At 52.9% G+C, this 19,354-nt stretch overlaps 7 protein-coding genes across 7 annotated transcripts; 4 read left to right on the forward strand and 3 right to left on the reverse strand.

The window, feature by feature from the left end:
- Nucleotides 1-965: 965 nt before the first annotated feature.
- Nucleotides 966-1,628, forward strand: J4E86_010082 (uncharacterized protein; the record flags this gene model as incomplete). The annotated part of the gene is made up of 1 exon (XM_051450582.1): nt 966-1,628. One exon carries the CDS (start codon nt 966-968, stop codon nt 1,626-1,628), a length of 663 nt encoding a protein of 220 aa, XP_051298097.1.
- A 162-nt stretch (nt 1,629-1,790) lies between these two features.
- On the reverse strand, nt 1,791-3,158 carry J4E86_010083 (uncharacterized protein; the record flags this gene model as incomplete). Its single annotated transcript, XM_051450583.1, has 4 exons — nt 1,791-1,946; nt 1,997-2,688; nt 2,738-2,944; nt 3,023-3,158. The coding sequence occupies 4 exons, from the start codon at nt 3,156-3,158 to the stop codon at nt 1,791-1,793; spliced, it is 1,191 nt and encodes a 396-aa protein (XP_051298098.1).
- A 2,591-nt stretch (nt 3,159-5,749) lies between these two features.
- J4E86_010084 (uncharacterized protein) lies at nt 5,750-7,685 on the forward strand (the record flags this gene model as incomplete). Its single annotated transcript, XM_051450584.1, has 5 exons — nt 5,750-5,804; nt 6,170-6,555; nt 6,640-6,780; nt 6,831-7,434; nt 7,489-7,685. 5 exons carry the CDS (start codon nt 5,750-5,752, stop codon nt 7,683-7,685), a joined length of 1,383 nt encoding a protein of 460 aa, XP_051298099.1.
- Nucleotides 7,686-8,327: 642 nt separating this feature from the next.
- On the forward strand, nt 8,328-8,639 carry J4E86_010085 (uncharacterized protein; the record flags this gene model as incomplete). Its single annotated transcript, XM_051450585.1, has 2 exons — nt 8,328-8,402; nt 8,463-8,639. The coding sequence occupies 2 exons, from the start codon at nt 8,328-8,330 to the stop codon at nt 8,637-8,639; spliced, it is 252 nt and encodes an 83-aa protein (XP_051298100.1).
- A 1,238-nt stretch (nt 8,640-9,877) lies between these two features.
- Nucleotides 9,878-11,749, forward strand: J4E86_010086 (uncharacterized protein; the record flags this gene model as incomplete). The annotated part of the gene is made up of 5 exons (XM_051450586.1): nt 9,878-9,967; nt 10,118-10,401; nt 10,455-10,660; nt 10,718-11,534; nt 11,590-11,749. 5 exons carry the CDS (start codon nt 9,878-9,880, stop codon nt 11,747-11,749), a joined length of 1,557 nt encoding a protein of 518 aa, XP_051298101.1.
- A 195-nt stretch (nt 11,750-11,944) lies between these two features.
- On the reverse strand, nt 11,945-13,870 carry J4E86_010087 (uncharacterized protein; the record flags this gene model as incomplete). Its single annotated transcript, XM_051450587.1, has 6 exons — nt 11,945-11,996; nt 12,055-12,235; nt 12,293-12,670; nt 12,723-13,256; nt 13,323-13,545; nt 13,625-13,870. 6 exons carry the CDS (start codon nt 13,868-13,870, stop codon nt 11,945-11,947), a joined length of 1,614 nt encoding a protein of 537 aa, XP_051298102.1.
- Nucleotides 13,871-14,892: 1,022 nt separating this feature from the next.
- J4E86_010088 (uncharacterized protein) lies at nt 14,893-16,227 on the reverse strand (the record flags this gene model as incomplete). Its single annotated transcript, XM_051450588.1, has 1 exon — nt 14,893-16,227. The coding sequence occupies one exon, from the start codon at nt 16,225-16,227 to the stop codon at nt 14,893-14,895; it is 1,335 nt and encodes a 444-aa protein (XP_051298103.1).
- Nucleotides 16,228-19,354: the final 3,127 nt, after the last annotated feature.

Genomic DNA, 19,354 nt, shown 5'->3' on the forward strand with positions numbered 1-19,354 from the left:
CGTGTATTCTGCCAGATTGCTGACTGCTCGGATGTGGGAAGATCATACCTCAGTGCGACCAAAGGCTTGCATAGGTACGCAGTATCTACCTAGAATTAGAAAGTGTGTCTTGCTGCTTTGCAAGTTAAGTTGCACCATGTCGGCTTTAAAAGTGACATGAATCGTAAGCCGCCTCCGCACATTCCAGTCGACCAAAAGCTTCCAAGCACTATGTTTTGTACGACAGGAACACAATGGTTCGTGGCTGAGCTACTCATGGTATGTGCTACCCCAGACTTGTGTCAGACAAAGAAGCGCGAATCCATATACTTCGCATGTGCGACTAGAATCGGGGAGCTTCGGGGTCAGGCGTAACCAGTTTGTTCTTTGATGGTAAGCGGCTTGACGCCCTGGAAACACAGATATAATCACTAGTTGGGTTTTCAATAACTGCTGCTTCGTACGAGGTGGTGAGATGGAACACAGTTTTTGCAACGAGCATCCTCCCGGTTCTGGCCTGTTCGACATTCTCATTATCGACGTAATGAGTAATATGTTGATCTCAAAGAGAAGCGGTCTGGGCGGTGGACGTCCACTTCGCACTGATCACAATGCATCATGTGAAAACACACTCAATACGCTGGACATATGAATGCGGACTTCCCATGTGATTGCGGTATTCCGCTGCAAGTGCGGAATTCCCAAGATCACCAAACAGACAGAATACTGGGTAAGGTGCCCAATAAACACATTGTCTCCATCGACAGTATCCCCGTTGAACACCGCAGTGCCTTTGTAGCTCTTCTATTCGACAGTCACCTGTGTTTCCTATTACCACCTGATTCGACATTACGCCCGGAGTTAGTGTTGCCCCATGCATCAGCGCATTGATAAGCTAACTTCATCCGCAGCATCATCCACTGGAAATAACCACGCGTATCTTCCGCCACCGTTCTGAGTAGCTGCTCGTTGAACAATCCGCCGATATGTCTGAAACGCCCGAAGCCATCGTTCAAAACGCCTATGATCACATCGCACAATGGTACATTGAATGGGTCAAATGTGATAAGTCGCCGCGCGAACGATACGTAAAGAAAGTTCTTGAAAGACTGCCGCCATCACCATGCGTCCTAGAACTCGGCTGTGGTCCCGGCGTGCCCGTGCTGGATATGTTGCTTGAGAACGGAGCTCGAGTGACGGCCAACGACATCTCTGCGAAGCAAATCGAGATGGCTAAAGCTCGTTGCCCGCATGCAAAGTTCATAGCTGGTAACATGACCACACTCACCTTCGAACCCGAGAGCTTCCACGGTGCACTCAGCTTCTACACACTCTTTCACCTACCTCGCTCCCAGCTAAAGGATATGCTCGTCAAGATCTATAGCTGGCTGAAGCCTGGCGGTCTCTTCGCTTTCAACCTTGCGGGAGTTGATGAAGAAGAGATACATGGCGAGATGATGGGGTACGGAATGTTTTGGAGCAGTTATGGAGTGCACGAGAACTGCGAAATGCTGGAACAAGTAGGCTTCGAGCTATTGGAGGTGGAGAGAGTAAAGGCAGGCGATGGCAATTTGAATGAGGATGAACCAGACTACGATTCCGAGTTTGTTTGGGTGATGGCGCGAAAGCCAGACGTTGATAAGAGGTAGATTTAGCAGAAGGCTCAAATTAAGCTCAACTTTGTATACCTCAATAAGTGGCGCTTAGTTCAACATGCAATAATACGTATTTAGTGCGCCAGCGTCCCAAAGTATGCTTGTTCCGGGCGTCGATGACTTCGATTCTGGTACAACATCTCGTATTGACGGGCCTCACGCACTCTTCCTGGGCTTGCGCTGCCAACCTGTCTTAAACTTCCCCATGCCCATTCTAGGAAACACATGCGCCTCGGTGTTGAACACTACATCAGTGAGGGGAAGAACATCGTCCGGCGAGAAGAGCAGGTATAGATACTTGAGCGTTTCGGCCTAGCAGAATATGTCAGTACCAAGACTAATAACGCCAACGTGTCACGTACCAGCCAGAAGCTTTCCATATTGTCTCGTCGCGGAGGCGGAATAGCATTCACATTGTTGAGAGACGTGAAGCCCTCTCCTAGGGGAACAGTCGAGTATTCCAAGAAGGCTTGGAATATCTCCCAACCCCATTCTCGGTAGATAGGATCTTTCGTAATGCGCCACATCATGAACAGACTTTCTACCGTCTCGGGTCGCTGGAGGTTATGCGCATCAACGGGTTTGATGTTGAAGTCTTTTTTCCAGACCTCTTCGGAGTCCGAGCTACGCGCCAAGGGCGCGCGCGGCATCCCTTTTCTAGACCGCAACGACTCGTCGCTTGCGCGGAACCAGACGATTTCTGGTGCTATACCGGTGTCGGTCACTTTGTACATGCCCCAGCAGGTCTTTGTAAGCGCCCTTGCCAATGCCATTTGTTGCGACTTCTCGGTGTTCCAACTGGGTAGGCGGCGGGCTTCAGCTTCGGTGAGTCCGTTTGTTGCTCCGAGTGCGATGGTACCGGGAAGGAAGCAAACGAGATGATCCATCTTTGGTGACAAAGAGCCGCCGATTCCGCTGGGTAATTCAGCGACGATGCTGAGCTTTGCATGCTTGGTAGGGATGATGAGATGTTTCTGGATGCCTGTCAAAGCCTCCTCCCACATCTGGAGGTAGATCGGCTCGGAGGTCTGCAGGTACTGCTTGATGAGGTACTCTACGACAATTAGTATGCAATCAACGACTGGATGCATTAGATAGCTTACCATAATATGAGTCGCCTCGACTTCCTAGACGTATCTCTCGTGTTGTAAACTGACCTGAATCGGGCGTAATGAAGATAGGCACTAACCCATCGTGCACGTTGACACTGTCGACAACCTCCATGACCCTTTCAGCTTTGCGCCAGTATATCCCGTTGCCAGTGACGTTCGATAGATACTTCATCTCGAGTTGCAGTGTTGTCGCTTCGGCTGTTGATGAAGCCCCGCCGTCAGCGTGGGACAAAAGACCCCTTCGGCTTGCTAAGTGTATACTCGCGTATGGTATACCAGATGGCGAATCGTATGCTCCAAGCAGCCGGTCGGCTAGATCCACAGCCTTGGTCAGATACACGCTATCTCGTCGCGAAGAGACACCGGGTAGCACAGTAGCAAGATAATGTGCAGATAGGAGGCCACCTAACATGCGAATCGTAGTCTCGAATGTATTGACATCTTGATCTTGATCATAGTCTAGGCTGCGATGCAACCAGCGTCTTGCATCAGACAGTTGTGATGTAAGATTCATGATCATCATTGTGTCGAGACTATCGACGATGATCCAGCCAAGTCCCTTTTTGCTCATCAGTGAGCCTTTCTTGGCAATTGGATGGAATTGATCGTGGCCTGCACCGCATTAGCATGATCTCCTGTAATATCAGAATGTGGTTTTCGAACCCCAAGCATACTTCGAGTATGCATCCCAGCTACTAATAAAAGCCTCCTTGACTTGATGTCGCCTGTTTTCCCAGTCGGCTGTTCGTGTAGCGGAGAGATTCCATGATACGGCTGTCAGGGTAGATTGGCGACATGTCCAAAGAATCAGAGGAATGATGGACGCTATTACTGCAGTGTAGTACCATTTTCCATGAAAAGAATAGGCCATTGCTGACAGAATCAGTGTGTGTATCGTGGTCGGCGTAGTGGTGAGTGATATTCCCTATACCTGCGCATTCGTGGGACGACGAGTGGGGGATGCGGTGCTGCGGGCGAAGCAAAGTTCCAAATAATATACGTTCCCGTGGTGGTGTCGTCAGTTGAACAAGTATAGATATCTTCGCCGCATCACTGCATTGGGGCTGGCGCTAATCATAGAAGCAATCCGATGTGTCCTCTCGATACGGATTGTTGTAGGCGCCTATCTGCAACTCTACCCCAGCTCTGTGGTCTTGTTGGGCCGAGCGAACCATGAAGCCACACATTCCGAAGGTCTCCAGGACTCCTTCAAAGTCGAGTATTCAGCTCGCGGTTGGTGATGGTGGAGCGACAAGTTCGCGAGTTGCATCTTGCTCGGCGGCCGCAATCACCGTTGATGGCTTCGCATCTTAATGCATTACACGCTCTCATCTGCAACGACCTGCAGGACCCACGCCGCAAAAGGGGTTGTGCACCGATTTGTTGATTGGCCGGGTATAGACCACTCGGTAACCGATGGAGAAGCCGAACATGCTGTTGGCCAATTAATAAAGAACAGCGGTTCCTGCGTGTTTCTCTCATAACGAGTAACCCGCGTTGCGTAGCAAGCGCATCTTTCTTCGTGTCTGGATACAACGTCTTGTGCACGTGTTTTGGCCCGACTGCGACACGAGCGGCTGGGTGATAGCATTATTTCGACATCATAGACATCTCCATACATGCGCTTTTGCGGAAGATTGGATCGCTCCCTTATCCTTTGTTATCTTCGAGGAGACGATGAACTCCCTGTATTCGGTTGCGATGGTTGCTGCGTGTCCAGGTATTTTCTTGGCGTTCTTGCTGTTGTTTTGGTCCATGCCCGGCTGCGAGAGCGCACCTCCCATCTACGTCTTCCATCTCTCACCGGCCTCTTTACGTCATATCGTCATCGAAACCCATCTCCTTTCACATTTTGAAAAAGAGGACACGTTGCGCCAATGGCGCAATCGCTGACAGTCGGCTTAAACGGCCAATTCGGACGAGCCGGCGATTCCCATAGTGCGTGTATGATCCCAAAGAAGCGCAAAACGCGACATACGTAAGCGGTTGCGTCAGTGCCTGAGGTACCTGCAGAAAAGACACCAGGCAGCAACGTTTGGAAACGCCTCAAGTTGTGTTTGTCACGTCTTGTCGCGTTCCTGGTGATATCAGAAAGGGACGACAGCATGCTGCGCCACTGTTTTGGGCGCCGCGCTAAGCCCAATCTGGTGGTGCTTGCGAGAAAACTCAACCACCACAACGGCTGCTTCCTGCGGTGGGCATCTCGGTGCGGCAGACCAATCGACTCGGACTGCCATGCCATCCCTCGTCCGGTTTCAGAATGAAGTTTGCAGCCCTGTCATCGCCTTCTTGCTCTTCTGATAGGTCCAATCATACACGCTGCTTACACGCTGGGTGGTCCGATCGCGAATTCTTTCCCTAGCGAGTCTTCGCACTGCCGGCCGAACGCCTTGTCCAACCTACGTCGACGTCAATTTCCTGAGCTTATCGTCGCGTACCTCGGTGCATGGGAGTCGGCCTTGCGCTCATCTACAGAGCTTGTCAGATATAGGCGAGCTGAAGCTGGTCGCTTGGATCGTTTGGTAATATAGGCTTGATCGTAGTCGTAGGCTTCAGAGGCGGAGTTGCCTGAAATCCGATTAGGAATATCGTTGTTTACCTACGGCATCTTTATAGTCAGAACCGAAGGCCCGAATCTGGAAGGCAGGTGTTGTCTTTGGTGCCTAAGTCTTGTTCCTGTCGCCTTCTTCTATTCTTCCATTCCTTAGAATACCGTATCACGATGGTCTACACCGGAAAGCCGAGCCGGGGGTGTGGGATGTGTAAAAGCCGCCGAATAAAGGTATGTATTACCTCGCGACAATTACTCTATTCTCTTGACTAGCAATATCGCCTCCGAGCGTATTCGGATGCGCTTGCCTGAGGCCGCATTTTGGCTCGCCGACTGACTGTGCATAGTGCGACGAGAAACGACCAACATGTGGCAACTGCAAAAAGTCCGCCCGAGTATGTCCCGGCTATCCTGATGATTTCGACCTGGTCTTTCGAGATGAGAACAAAGCTATGGCCAAGAAGGCGAGGAAGTCTTCCGGAACGACCGCGTCGAGCAATAGCAACGGTGCGTCAAGCTCCAGCACTTCGCCGCATCTGTATGTACTACATCATTCTGCCCATGTCGATCCGCTTCGTGCACAGGGGATACCGATAAGCTTTGCCGAGCAAATGGGTACCCTCGTAGGCGGTATGCGTTCTGAAAGTGTTCGCATGTGATTGTCGCAAGCCGAAGACCCACATTGCAATTTGTACGCGCTAACACAAATAGGTCACCTTCTTCGACGTTCGATGTACCACCAGGGGAGAATGCAGTACCGGGGGAGAAAGCCTTCCAAATAATCACCTCACGATCAAGAATACCCTCAGACTTAAGCCCATCACAACAAATACTTGCTCTGTCCAACTATACAACACCACCACTGTCTCTAGACCAGTCTTTCGACTTCGAAGCGTTCGTGTGGAATCTGGAAAACGCAGTACCGCCAACCATAACACTCGCGCCAGAATGCGAAGCCGTACCGTTCTTCTTCAAGAACTTCATCACCCTGCCACAACAGGCCGAAAGCACACGAGGATACCTAGAATATCTGGTGCCACTCTACAATCGTGCCCGCCCATCTTCGGTCCTCCATTTGGCTACTACTGCTGTTGCGATGGCAACATGCGGTCAGTATCCTGGCCGACAACAGCTCCTTCGTGAAGCGGTAACCACCTACGGCAAGGCTATCAAGAAACTGAACGACGATCTGAAAGATCCTGCGATGGCAAAGAGCGATGAGACGGTACTGGCTGTTCTCATGTTTTCATTATATGAAGTAAGTGAACGAGCTATCTCTTGCAGGCCTCCAATAACCTGGCTGTCTACCCCCAGATGCATATTTTGAGCTAACGAACATCAGACCATAATGAGTACAGACGACACTATCACGGCATGGGGAAATCATGTGGACGGCGCTGTGGCATTAACGAAACTAAGAGGAATCGAACAGTTCAACGATCCAATGTCACATGCAATGTTCCGCGCCGTGCGAACAATGATGGTAAATACCAATAACACATCTTTTGGATACCATAATTTAACGAAGAATAGATTACAAGCTGCGTTCAACGCTCGAAACCCATCGACTCTTTTCCTGGTACCGGAGGTTGGGTCGGCAACGGCGACATCTCAGAAGAAAATGCTGCCAATCGGCTGACACTCATCTGTATCGACCTCCCAAACCTCCGCGCCCGTGCAAATCTCCTCACTACCACACCATACGACTCCGCCTACGAATCAGAAGCGAAGCAAATCCTCGACCTTGCACAAATGGTCGACGGGAACCTCGAAGAATGGTACCGCACCCTGCCTCCAGAGTGGAAACATCGGATCATCGGCGTCTGCAGCGATCCAATCGCACCCGAGGAGATCGCGCTGGCTGAAAGATGGCCCGGCGAGCAACATGTATATCATGACGTGTCGTTGGCGAGTATAATGAATGACTACCGCGTTTGTCGGATATTCTGTCGAAGAGTCATCATGGCATGTGTGACATGGCTCAGTATCGGTGGCAACTATGCAGATGGCGACGAGACGTGGAGTAGGAGCGTGTTTGTCATCCAGATGATGGTGGACGAGATTAGTGCATGTGTGCCATTCCACATGAACTACGAGTTGCAACCCGTGGCGAAGGAAATGGGTCAAGAGCAGAATGGTCAGTCGAACTCCTGCTAACATGATGTGAAGCATTGCGCTAACTGTTTTGCAGCTGCGGAGGCTTTCGGCGGATACTCGCTGGTATGGCCACTATACGTCGCAGCAAACGCCGAGACCGTACCACAAGAGCAACGCGACTGGCTGCTAGGTCGACTGTCCATTATTGGCACAAAGTTTGGGCTGAGTAGTGCTCAGGTGCTGGTATTAGCTAGAAGACATGTTCTGACATGTGGCCCCATGTTCCCTTGACGCAGGCGAGGATGGGTCAAGGGATCTGTAAGAATAGGTGGACGAGAGAAAACATTCCAGTTCGTGGTCGGCAGCATCGCACCTGTATTATACCTAGGTTCTAAGATAACAGTAAATGGGACCTCGCGGAGGATCTAATACCAGCCGAATGTTTTGTTCCATGGATCGGCATCCGTATCTAGTAAGTGTTCATGTGACCCACGCGTTTGATGCGGATGATCAGTGGAGACATGCAACACGTCAATCGTCAGGCGTCCTAAGCGAAACACTCGTGATAACAAGACATCACCAGCACCCATCATGCCAGAATCAAAAAGACCTTCCTGGCCGCTCACATGTCCGGACTTTTGATCGATGCATCATCCGCGGCGATCAGGCTGCGGCCCGTTTCCGTGCCAAGGCTGACCCTTCAATTCGTGTTCGGGGTTTCATCTGCTCAGCCACAGCCACGGCATCTATAGCGACTGTGGGCCCCTAGCCCTTCAACAATTTGCAGAAACTTGAAAGTTTCCTTCCCTGAAGTTTATCTGTGTCCTTCCATCACCAGCCTCATTCACAGACGCACTCGCCTCTCGCAAGGTTTACCCCGCCACACGACCCTCAGCGCAACACCAGCCTCGCTACGTCATCACCACCACAACCATGGGCGCATTGAACCTCATCCCGCTCTTCGTTCTCTTCGCGGTGGTCGGAGGCGTAGGATGGGTCGGCTATCAGGTAATTTATCTCTCCGACAATGCGTGCGCGCACGGGTTGCTAAGCCACGCGCCACTACAGATCTTCCTCTACTCCAACGAGCTCGCCGAGCGCGGCGTCAAGAAGATGGAGAAGAAGAACGTCGTCTTCACCAAAGACGGCGCTAAGGTCGGAGTCAAGGAAGTCAATGCAGAGGACTATGCGGATAAGACGCAACGTGCCTTCGTCAAGACATGGAATACTGCGCATGAAGGGTAGGTCGTCATGAAGGATTATGGGCCATCTTTGCTGACTACGTGATAGGGGATCCCCGGCTGCGCGAAGACCTACGAGGTAGTTACAAGGCGACACGCGATTCGAGTGCGAACGGACATTTCTTTTCTACGATACCTTTTTCCTTTGGGCATGCGCGGTCGATATCGCCTTGTTCGCATCGGCCGTCGCGAGGATGATGGGAAGATTATACGGACAGGCGTCTGGAGACCTACATATCGATACGGCAACGATGATCGACGCTTGCGGCGGCACACTCGGTGCATCCATATGCAGTACTTCTAGGCAGGATAATGAAGAGACGATGCTTATCGAGGCCCTATGAACATGGCACGCTTCTTTCGTACTGCTAACCGCTCGTGCGATAGGTTCTCGCTGCCAAGTAGCACCAAGTACCGATTACCATCGCTTCCAAGTTTCCTCACTGAGTAGTACCTGCCGACGTCACCTCGAAGGACTTGTGCGGACTGGAATTTGATCCGATTACGCGTCCACTCATGGCGATAAGCATACAAGAGCGATCGAACATGCGCTTCGAGCAGTGCTCCGACATGCCGAATCTTGATTGCTGCTCGTACCCAGCTCAACAGCAGCTTCGATTGGCAGCGGATCTATCCTATTCGACTATGTACCCCCATAAGACCGCTGTTGGGAGCGGGGTACATTCGAAGCCTGCATTCTTGGCCGTGGACGTTTCATCTAGACCCGCGGATTGATGTATATCGCTCATCGGTCAGCATCACATGTCACAACATGCACATCGAACCCCCAATACAATCGTCTTGCATCGGGCTTACTAGCACGGTGGGCATCCCACGCACCGCGACGGGAACGATACAAGAACGACGTTCGGGGTAAAAGGCGTATGGGCCGAAGAGGTGGGGCAGGCGGGGTGTAAATTGCAGTCTGGCCGATTCTTACGTGCTGTTCGAGGGGTGCATCGAGTTTAAAGGTGATGATCAGATATCGATTCGCGCTAGCCTGCTTATGCCAGCATCAGCCTGAGGAACAACGACTCTCGCGCACGGACGTTCGATGAACAAAACCATGTCGTGAACTTTGTTGATAACTAGCCCAAGGGTATTAGGCGGTCGTTCTACGGTCTTTATGATTAACCCGGCAGATGATGCGTTGCTCCATGAGATCTTCAAGTCAAACCCCGCCCACCAGATACATAACGCGGGGAGTATCTTGATTCAAGACAGTATCGCCCAAGTCCAACCATGACGATTTTGACGAGTATCTCAACGACTGGATTTACGCTGTTTAGCTTGAAAGGAATTTTCAATGCGTTCGAAGTGGTTTTGGCGTCAGTGAGTACACACCTCACGTTCCTGAGGTTGCCGTCACCCTTGCCCTGGCATCTGACATCTGTCTCACGATCGTGACATTAGAAGACTACCCAATCCCCTGACGACTACAATGATACGACCCACCTATAAATCTTCACTGACTCCGAATAGGCCATTATCTACGGTATCTGCACAGTAATATACAACATCTTTTTCCATCCTCTCAGGCACATCCCTGGTCCCCTCTTCGCACGCGCCACCGGTCTATGTTTCGCGCTACACATACGCGATGGTAGTGTGGTCAAATGGATCAAAGAATGCCACGAAAAATACGGCGATGCAGTGCGTCTAGAACCGAATGAAGTCAGTTTCATCTCGGGAGAGACTGCGTGGCAGGATATCTACGGCCACAAGACGGATAGAAGCAGAAACTTTGTCAAGGACCTGAAGTGGTTGTAGGTTAATTCCATTTAAAGCTATGAGCGAGAAAATGCTGATGGCAAGATAGCCCCCGGCCTGTCAATGGCGTCTTGTCACTTCTCATAGCAGACGAGGAGGGACATCCGCGGATGCGACGTAGCTTATCGCACGCTTTCAGCGACAAGGCTCTGCGAGGACAAGAAAGTCTCATACAGTCTTATGTCGATCTTCTTGTCCAACGCCTGGGCGAACACGCTGCCGAAGACACGGACATCGACATCAGAACATGGTACAGTGCGTGGTCCACACAGCGCCTTCCACCTCACCACTCCAGCTGATTATATACAATAGACTTTACAACCTTTGACATAATATCCGACCTCACATTCGGCGAACCCCTCTACTGCCTCCGCGACTCCAAAGAACACCTCTGGATCTCCATCACCCTCCGCAGCCTGCAAGCCATCGCCCTCCACGTCTCGCGAGGCAAGCACTTCACATTCCGCTACCTCGATTTCGTGCGCAGCCTCTTCACTGACAACACAGGCCCCATGCGTGCACGCTACGAATTCGCGAAACGCGCACACGACATGGTCAGCAAGCGCCTGGAGAAGATCCAAAGCGGAGAAGACACACGCCCCGATTTCTTCACGCACATCATCAAGAATCAAGAGAAAGAGAGCACGCGACTCACCCGCGCGGAAATGGATAGTAATGCTGTTTCGTTCCTTATTGCGGGCAGCGAAACGAGTGCGACGGCTCTGGCGGGTGCGACGTACCTCCTCATCCGCAACCCACAGCCGTACAGGAAGCTCGTCACGGAAATCCGGTCGCGCTTCTCCTCCGCAGACCAAATAACCGTCGAAGAAGTCAACAAGTTAGACTACCTCATCGCCGTCTTCCAGGAAGCGTTGCGCTACTATCCCCCTGCTGCTACGGGCCTTGCTCGCGTGGTGCCGGCGGGCGGGGATCGGGTGTCGGGCTACTATATCCCTGGCGGGGCGTCGGTATATGTCTCCATGCATGCCAGTGGCCATTCTGAGCGTAACTGGCGTGATCCGGATGCTTTTGTGCCGGAGAGGTGGTTGGGGGATGAGCGGTATAAGGATGATAAGAGGGGGAGCCATCAGCCGTTTAGCTTTGGGCCGAGGAATTGTATTGGGAAGACGTAAGTCGTTTTCGTCTTTTTTCTAGGGACGTTGGGCTGACATCACCGTCTCTAGTCTTGCACATGCGGAAACGCGCCTCATTCTCACCAAGGTGCTTTTCGCTTATGATTTGGAACTTGTGGATAAAGAAACGGATTGGATGGACCAGAAGGTTTTTGCGCTTTGGGATAAAGGGCCTATGATGGTCAAGGTGAAGCCTGCACAGCAGCCGTGAGGTGTGGTGTTGTAGCATGATGAGTTGGCACTGTCCATTTTTTTGGGTTAGCTGACTTGCCACAACGGAGGCATGTGTTGATCTTCACGAATGGGAATGCGATTTCGATTTCATCAGCGGTATAATGGAGTTACATACTTCTATCATCTATAACGGTTCCGCTTCGCATTCATCTCGTGCGTTCCAGGACACTTCCTACAATGTGTATATGAACTCTGGGTTTTCTCTGTCCGTAAGATCGAGCCATCTACACTCAAGATTAGCGCATGTACACATTGATAATGCATCTGAGCGATCAGACTTACTCTTGGTTCTCAAGCTTAACATATCCAGGGTCAGCTCGAATCAGCGCCTTCTTCTTATTTTGCCTGACGCAGTAGAAGTGGATGAATGCTATGATACCCAAGCAAACGCCGTAACAGACGATAATGGTAATCTCGGCGGAAACATAACGAGGCGCGTCTTGCTGGCGGAAAGTTTGGGGGCCTACATGTGGGAATTGCGTCAGTCAAATCCGTCAGAAATACAGATGTAAGCACTTACCAATGATATTCCCAGCACAATACCCAATCAAATACATAGCCGCCACAGTCGTCTTCTTCGTGTATCCCGCTACATTACTCGAGATCAGACTGAGCAAGGCGACGAACGGGGTAGGGCTGGCTTGGGTGAGGTAATAGCCAGCGAGACGACCGGAGTTGTTGGTCAGAGGCAGTGCGACGATGAGGATCATGCCGATCATAGCAGTGGTAAGACCGATCATGGAGATGAGGAGGCGGTAGCCGTATTTGTCGCCTGCCCAGCCGCAGGCAATGAGGAAGACGACTTCGACGGCGCCGCCTGGGGTGCCGTAGAGGAGCGATTCTTCGGGCGTATAGCCGAAGCCGACAATGAGTTGGGAGAAGAAGTTTGAGATGCCGCCTTGGTGGGATATTAGTAGGAGTTTCGATGGGAGTTTTGGAAAGTGGCTTACCGTTGGGTATATCAGCGATGAGAGCGTAGAAGAAGAATGCCCAGCTCAACGGATCGACCAACGCCTCCTTCAACTGATACCACTTGAAGTGCTTATTGCCCACACCCTGCGCATTAATCCTGATACGCTCAATCGCCAAAACCCGATCCTCCTTGCTCAACCACCTACAGTTCAACTGGTTATCCGGGACGATCCACAAAAACGCGATACCCAGACACGTAGTAAGTAGTCCCGTAACCAAGAAAACAATCTTCCAAGGCTCCATGATAGTGCCATACTTGCGACATCCCACAGCAATGCCATACGCAACGCAGCCGCCGAAGATTTGCGCAAAGCCGTTGAAACTAAACCAGATGGCTGTGCGGGAACCTTGCTCTTTCTTGGTGTACCATTGCGAGGTGAAGAGGGCGAAACCGGGGGTTACGGCTGCTTCGAAGACGCCGAGGAAGAAGCGGATGGCTATTGCTCCGGCGTAGTTTTCTACGGCTGCGAAGCAGGATAGGACGAGGCCCCACATTATGATGTTAAAGGCCGCTTTGATGTGTTAGTCCTTTCGCAACACGCTTTATAGCTGAAGCATTAAAGTGGAAGGAGACGTACAGTATTTTCCCAGTGGCAAGACTTGCAGTAGACGCGTGGTAGGATACTCCCAAGCGATGTATCCAAAGTAGAACATACTGCCCAGCCACGAGTACTGGTCTCCAACGAGACCGATACCGGATTCTAGTATGTTGTCTGAAGGAGGGAGTTTCAGACCCATAATACTTGCGTAACTCAATGTGGTTTTGTCGAGGTAGTTAAGCCCGTAAACTATGCACATGATCTGTAAGCATCGTTAGCTCGCATCCACGTATGCTAACGAATGTACAGATAATTTTCAGAGCAGGGAAAAATGAACGTACGGGCATCATATGCATATCAATCTTCCTCAGCAGCGCTTTACTCTTCTCTTCCGTCAACTCCACAACCTGGCCCTCCATGCCCTCGAACGCCTTCATCGCCGCATCGGCATCGTGCGAATGCTTCAAGAGTTTCTCGTCGAGAACTTTCTTTAGGCCTTTGCCATTGTCTTCGACAATCGGTTTTTTCTCGACATCCACGGGCGCGGGATGCGGTGATGTAGGTGGGTGATCAGTCGCAGACGCCATGACGTGATATCTCGAGGTCGCTCGGTCGCTTCAAGCGTCTCAAAGAATGAACAAAGATGCTAAACACTCAATCGCAAAAGCCGTAGTCACAAACGATCCTATAAACCCACCACAAAAGCCGAAGCAACGTCAACGTCGACGCACAAACCTCCGTAAACGATAACCGACCTCCCCAACGCGCCATTGACGTCCGTCCATCCATAGTTGATAAGCCACCCCTGCATCTCCCTACACGCGATACGCTCACGCCCGCAAGTTGCCGTACCACTGCGGGGTATCTCTCATGTTGATCCGCGGAACTACTCGAGATAGGGTCTGACACTACGTGATAGACAAGCGTACCTTCCGCAACAGGAAGCTGCGATGGGTGGCTAGTTCCGTTAAAATGGGGGTGATTGGGTAATTGCCGGGAGAGAAGCAGTGGAAGCTCAGCGGAGGCGTCAGACAAGGTATCGCAAGAGTCGCAAGAAGTCGGCTTGGTGATGATAGCGGGCTTGGCTTGCCTGCTGGACGGTGTGCGAGTTGATAGGGAGACAGGTGCGTGATGGTGATGATGTCAGTGCTGAAAGCTTATCGCTAGTCGCGATTAGACATGTTAAGCATAAAGCAACGTTAAAACTCTAAAGTGGACGTCAGGACAGTCACGGAGCTATCGTATTCGAAAAGATTTGCATGCGATGGCGGTGTGAAATTTTGTATTGCAGCAGCGACAAACATCATAGCTAGCGTGATACGCATAACACTTCGTTGTATCAACAAAGTTGTGAAAAAGTACACCATTGAACTCCAGGCCCGATTATCGGCCGATGCTATAAACCGCGCATCTCCCCAGCCCCCAGGCTTATCATGATTTGGCCATGTAGCCGTGATACCCGAACGCCGCCCATATGCCGTTCGTAAATGCTGAAGACGACCACCCGTACTCAGAAAGAAAAGTGGGGAGTACAGATGTAGATGTGGAAGAAGAACAAGAAGAAGCCGCTTGGCAGCGGAAGAAGGATAAGACACTATCCGCGATGTTGCTATGATCGCACGAACACGCTGTTAAGCTTGTTCAGCGCGCTGCTATCGGCAGCGGTGCTGTTCTTAGCGAGTCTCTCCGGAGCCAAGTCTCGGGGGAACCTCGTTGCGGTGTTAGGACTGCGACTACCAGAACGGCTGTTGTTCTGGTTGTCCTTATCTTGGTTCTCGCCGTTGAGTAGCGACCCCAGTGTAGGAAGCGGTCTTGATGCTGCGGCTGCGGCGGTGCTATTTGGTTCGGGTGCCCGAGACTCGGACTTGTCGGAGGGCTCTGGTGTCGGTGGCTTGTTCGCACCTGCTGAGGCGGCCGCGCCGTTGATGGCAGGCAGTTGCGGACCTTGCTCGGGGGCTGATACTTTCGGACGCGCAAGTTCAGTAGCACGCTGAAGGTGCTGCTGTTGAGCTTGCTCGGCTGTCGACGGAGTGCGGAGAGGCGGTGTCGCCATATATTGTTGAGCAGCGTGTGCGGCGTGCGCTGCGTAAGCGGGGTGTTGCATCAGCATGGGATGGTGGCCTTGAGGAGCGTGAGGGTGGGCCATTGGTGGGCGGTCGAAGACGTGTTGTGGGTGGTATGGAGGCTGCGCGTAGACAACGCCGGGGTAGAAGTAAGGCTGGTGCGAGTAGTACATGGGAGGTGTACCGTTGGGTGGTGTGGGAGGATACATTGGTATCGCGTACATGGGTGCGACAGGGCCACCACGGGTATATGGCGAGGAAGGTGCCATGCTGTGTCCGGGTGCGTTGTATGGTGAGCCAGGCATGGGCCCGCGAGTGACGGCAGGCACAGTCTGGGTCTCGTTCACTGCCGACTCCGGGTACATGTTCTTTGGCGGACGGATGTGCCGCAGTTGCGCATCGTTGGTCGGCTGTGGGAGGTTGTTGGAATTCGATCGCGAGTAGTAGCTGATGAGGTGGAGGTGCTGTCCGCTCTGGGTGGTTATGCTGAAGGACTGCTTCATGAGACCATCCGGCTTGTACCGGTAGCCGTCTGGTCCCTCGCCGTCCGATTCACCTGAGCCTGTGCCGTCTGGCGACTTTCCGCTTGCCCTCTTCGCTACTGGGGCTGTGGGAACTGCGCTGCCTCCCCGCTTGCCCTCCATCTCTCGGTACGTGAGGAAGCTGCCCGACACGCGACTGGCACTCCATGATTTTCCGTCGGTCCACCGCCGCATGCCGGCCTCGCGCTCGTCCCATACAAATACTGAGCCCGACTTGATCTGCTGGCGCTCCTTCTCGGATAGGCGGCGCTGTACCCGCGGTAGTATGCCGATGCGGCAGGCCTCAAACAGGATGATGGCATCGTTTGGCGTGCGAACGTGTCCGTGGTAGGTCTCCATTGCGAAGACGTGTGTGGGGGAAATGTGTCGAAGATAGTGTGGAGGTGTCAAGACCTCATAGATGCTGTGTGGATCGCGTTAGTCCAAGCCATGGAACGAGCGCTTCGGGTTCAAAGCAATGCGACAGTTGCAGTAATCTTGGTATGCAGGGTTTCCGGCAAACTCGGAAATCGCGGTGCGCATGAATGTTGGAACATGGCGAACCGACGAACGGCATGCCAGAGAGGGGGCAGGCAGAGCGGCACGGAGACACGAAACATAGATGGAGACTTACAATAGGGTGTGTGACTGTGACGGGGCGTGTCTGCAGAGCCGTCGCAACGTCTATATGGGGCAGTGCGATGAGGTCAAATGTGTCGAGGTCCGGTGACGTGAAACGGGCCGGCAATGAAACGGAGTCAGCGTCTGATAGGTGTGCGCGGCAGTGGTCCACTTGGTATAGGCGGCGGTAGGTGACGAAAGCTGGAAGTTGGGGAAGATGGGTCAGAGGGCGAAATCTTTGGAAAGCCATCAGCAGTCATCCGCCCTCATGTACTTGCAGGCAGGCGGGCTTGGGACCCAGCAACGCTCCTTTGGCGTCTCTGGCCCTTTCTGGGCGCTGGGGTCGTCGTCTTGATCGCCCGCCGAGACGTGGAGTGGCGTCTGATAGCGAAATAAGGCGCACGACAAGCTTTACTTGGACCCCAGCTAGCTGCTCACTGGCCCTCCGTTCCAGCGGAGCCCCAGCAGCGTCTACCCACACACAGCCCCCAATATCTGCCATGCCGCCCTGTGCCACCAGCCAGCGTCCCCAGACGACGTGAGAAGCTGTTTGCAGCGACGTGCCCTCACCGCGGCTCGCACACGCCGGAGCCACGGCATGCCCAGCACCACCCAGCGCCTGGCGGCGTTGGCTCGCCCAGCCAAGCTTTGCGAGCCGGATAACTCTAAACGAATCTTTATTTTCGACAAGCCTTCGATCCCTTGGCAGCCCCACTCGGACCCCGGCGCTGACACCTCCCAAGACTTCGCGGTGTGGTCCATCAGTCCGTCAATCCGTCTTGTCCTGCTTGGCCCCCGCTAGCAGCAACACACCAAGCACAGCCAAGGCGTTCCAAAAGTCCGTGTCGTCCCAAAACCAACCCACGCTCGCGTCGCCCTCAGATTGTGGCAGGCCATGGCATGCTTGGCCTCGGTCCCCTAAGAAATCTCCACCTGTCGTGCTCTCGGCGCCCTTGGAAGCGGACAAACAACTGACCTGCGCGACAAAGGAGCCTGCCTAGTCCCGAAGGATGCCCTACACGCTCCGGCTAAGTGCAGAGTTTCTGTGCCGTCTGCTCACGCAAGGAAACGGCCGCCCGCAAACTTGTGGCATACGTGGAAACAGTACCCGCCAACCAAGCCGATTCTACACTCCGCTCTGGATCAGACATCCGCTCCGATCCACACCAACGTAATCCGGCGCTTGCAACTTCTCAGCTCATTCGCTTAAAGGCTCGGCCAGCACTTTGATTAAGCTTGGTGCCTGCGGTTTAAGCTTACCACCGTGCCACGAGGATCCGACTTACCCACACTGGCGGTATCACAGGGCCGTCGCTTCTCCGCTTCCAGAACAGAGGAGCTGAGCATCGAAGCCATGAGACTTCCCGCCCCTTGACTGTCATCGTGGCAGTGTTGCGCCATGACGAGATCCGACTTTGCGTAAAACCCTGCTGCCTACCAAGTGGGCAGCGCAGCACCTTGTTCACCAGACCGTCTTTCTTTGTCAAGACTCACCCAAGACCGTAGACTGCGGACGAGCACTTGTGCAAGATGCCATGGAATATGGCGTCTCAGCTGCCCGAGAGAGGTAAACCTCCGGGTGGAACCATTGGATCAGTCGCACTCAAGCCTGCCAAGTAGCAAACAGGATTGTTATTTCGATGGATGGCCAAGCCCGCCCTTCTCCACGTTCATACAACGCCCGCTGCTTGTCTTATCAGCTCACACCGTCGAAGCCGCGTCATCCGACTTGTCAAGCCTGCCCAGCGTTGGCTTCTCCACATACCGGATATTTACATCATGGGTTCGCGATTGCAGGCACCTACGTCGCTTCAATCACCAAGCACAAGTCGCAGGGAAAGCCGTCGTATGTCTCTACGGGCCGACATCTTCTCTTCAAGATTACTGTGAGCATGAATAAACGGCGATCTGCGTGCGCTCAGTAATCTGTCTTTCGCTTACAGCTGCAAGGTTGCAGATAAGGTTGGCGCAGACTTAAGCATAATTTCCTTGCCGCTGCTATCCCCGGTGTTGGGTTGGTCCTCGCCAAACACACCCCTCACAGCGATGAGTCGCAGCGCCCCATCGGCCGTTTGCTCGTATTCTCAATCCTTTCAGACCAGCTTCCACACGCAACGTGTCCACTAGCTATCTTCACATGCTGCTGCACCTGCCGAATGCGAAGCACTGGAGCGACTGCAAGCCCACGTGCTCTGAGCCGCAAGTCCAGAACTGCGCCATCGGAGCGTCGTACCGTATAGTGGCAGCCCCTAGCCCACGATTTGAGGAGTCGTCCGGAACCGGTGGAAAATTAAGGTAGGCCAAGCAATCGTTGGTCCGATAGCGCCCGATGATTCCCCCAGGTCCCCAAACCTTTCCTCGACGACCGGCGCTCTGACGGCGTGTGTTTATCCGTGCAGGGCCGGCATGCCTTACAGCGCCTCACCACCGCGCGTCGAGCCGCTCTTGATGGAGGGAATTCGTTGCGAGTCCGAGAACCCGGTTTCGCGGTGCCATTATTCAAGTTGCTTAATCTATTGTTGCCTGCTCATTTGCTCCGTCTGTGCCACATCGCCATACCAAGCACTCAACCGCGCCAAGGAGCCTATAGTGTATCGATATTTGCCCGCGACATGGAACCGCGGGCCTGCTCTTCTGGAAGCCATCTCCATCTATTTCCGCATCCAGATGACGCATGAGCAATATGACCGTCACTTCGAGTTTGTTGGACGTGATACAGGGCCTGTAGCAGCAGCAGCATCGCTCCTGCAGTCCACAACTCCGCACTATGAGCAACGTACATACTCCGCCTCACGTACCTAAGCGATGTGTTGGAATAACGGGCTTGCTTACGACAAGCCTTGGTGTGTGAGATCCATACGTCGCC

The sequence above is a fragment of the Alternaria arbusti genome, assembly GCF_024043155.1.
Source record: "Alternaria arbusti strain BMP 1465 chromosome Unknown scaffold_20, whole genome shotgun sequence".
In the NCBI taxonomy this organism is placed as follows: domain Eukaryota; kingdom Fungi; phylum Ascomycota; class Dothideomycetes; order Pleosporales; family Pleosporaceae; genus Alternaria; species Alternaria arbusti.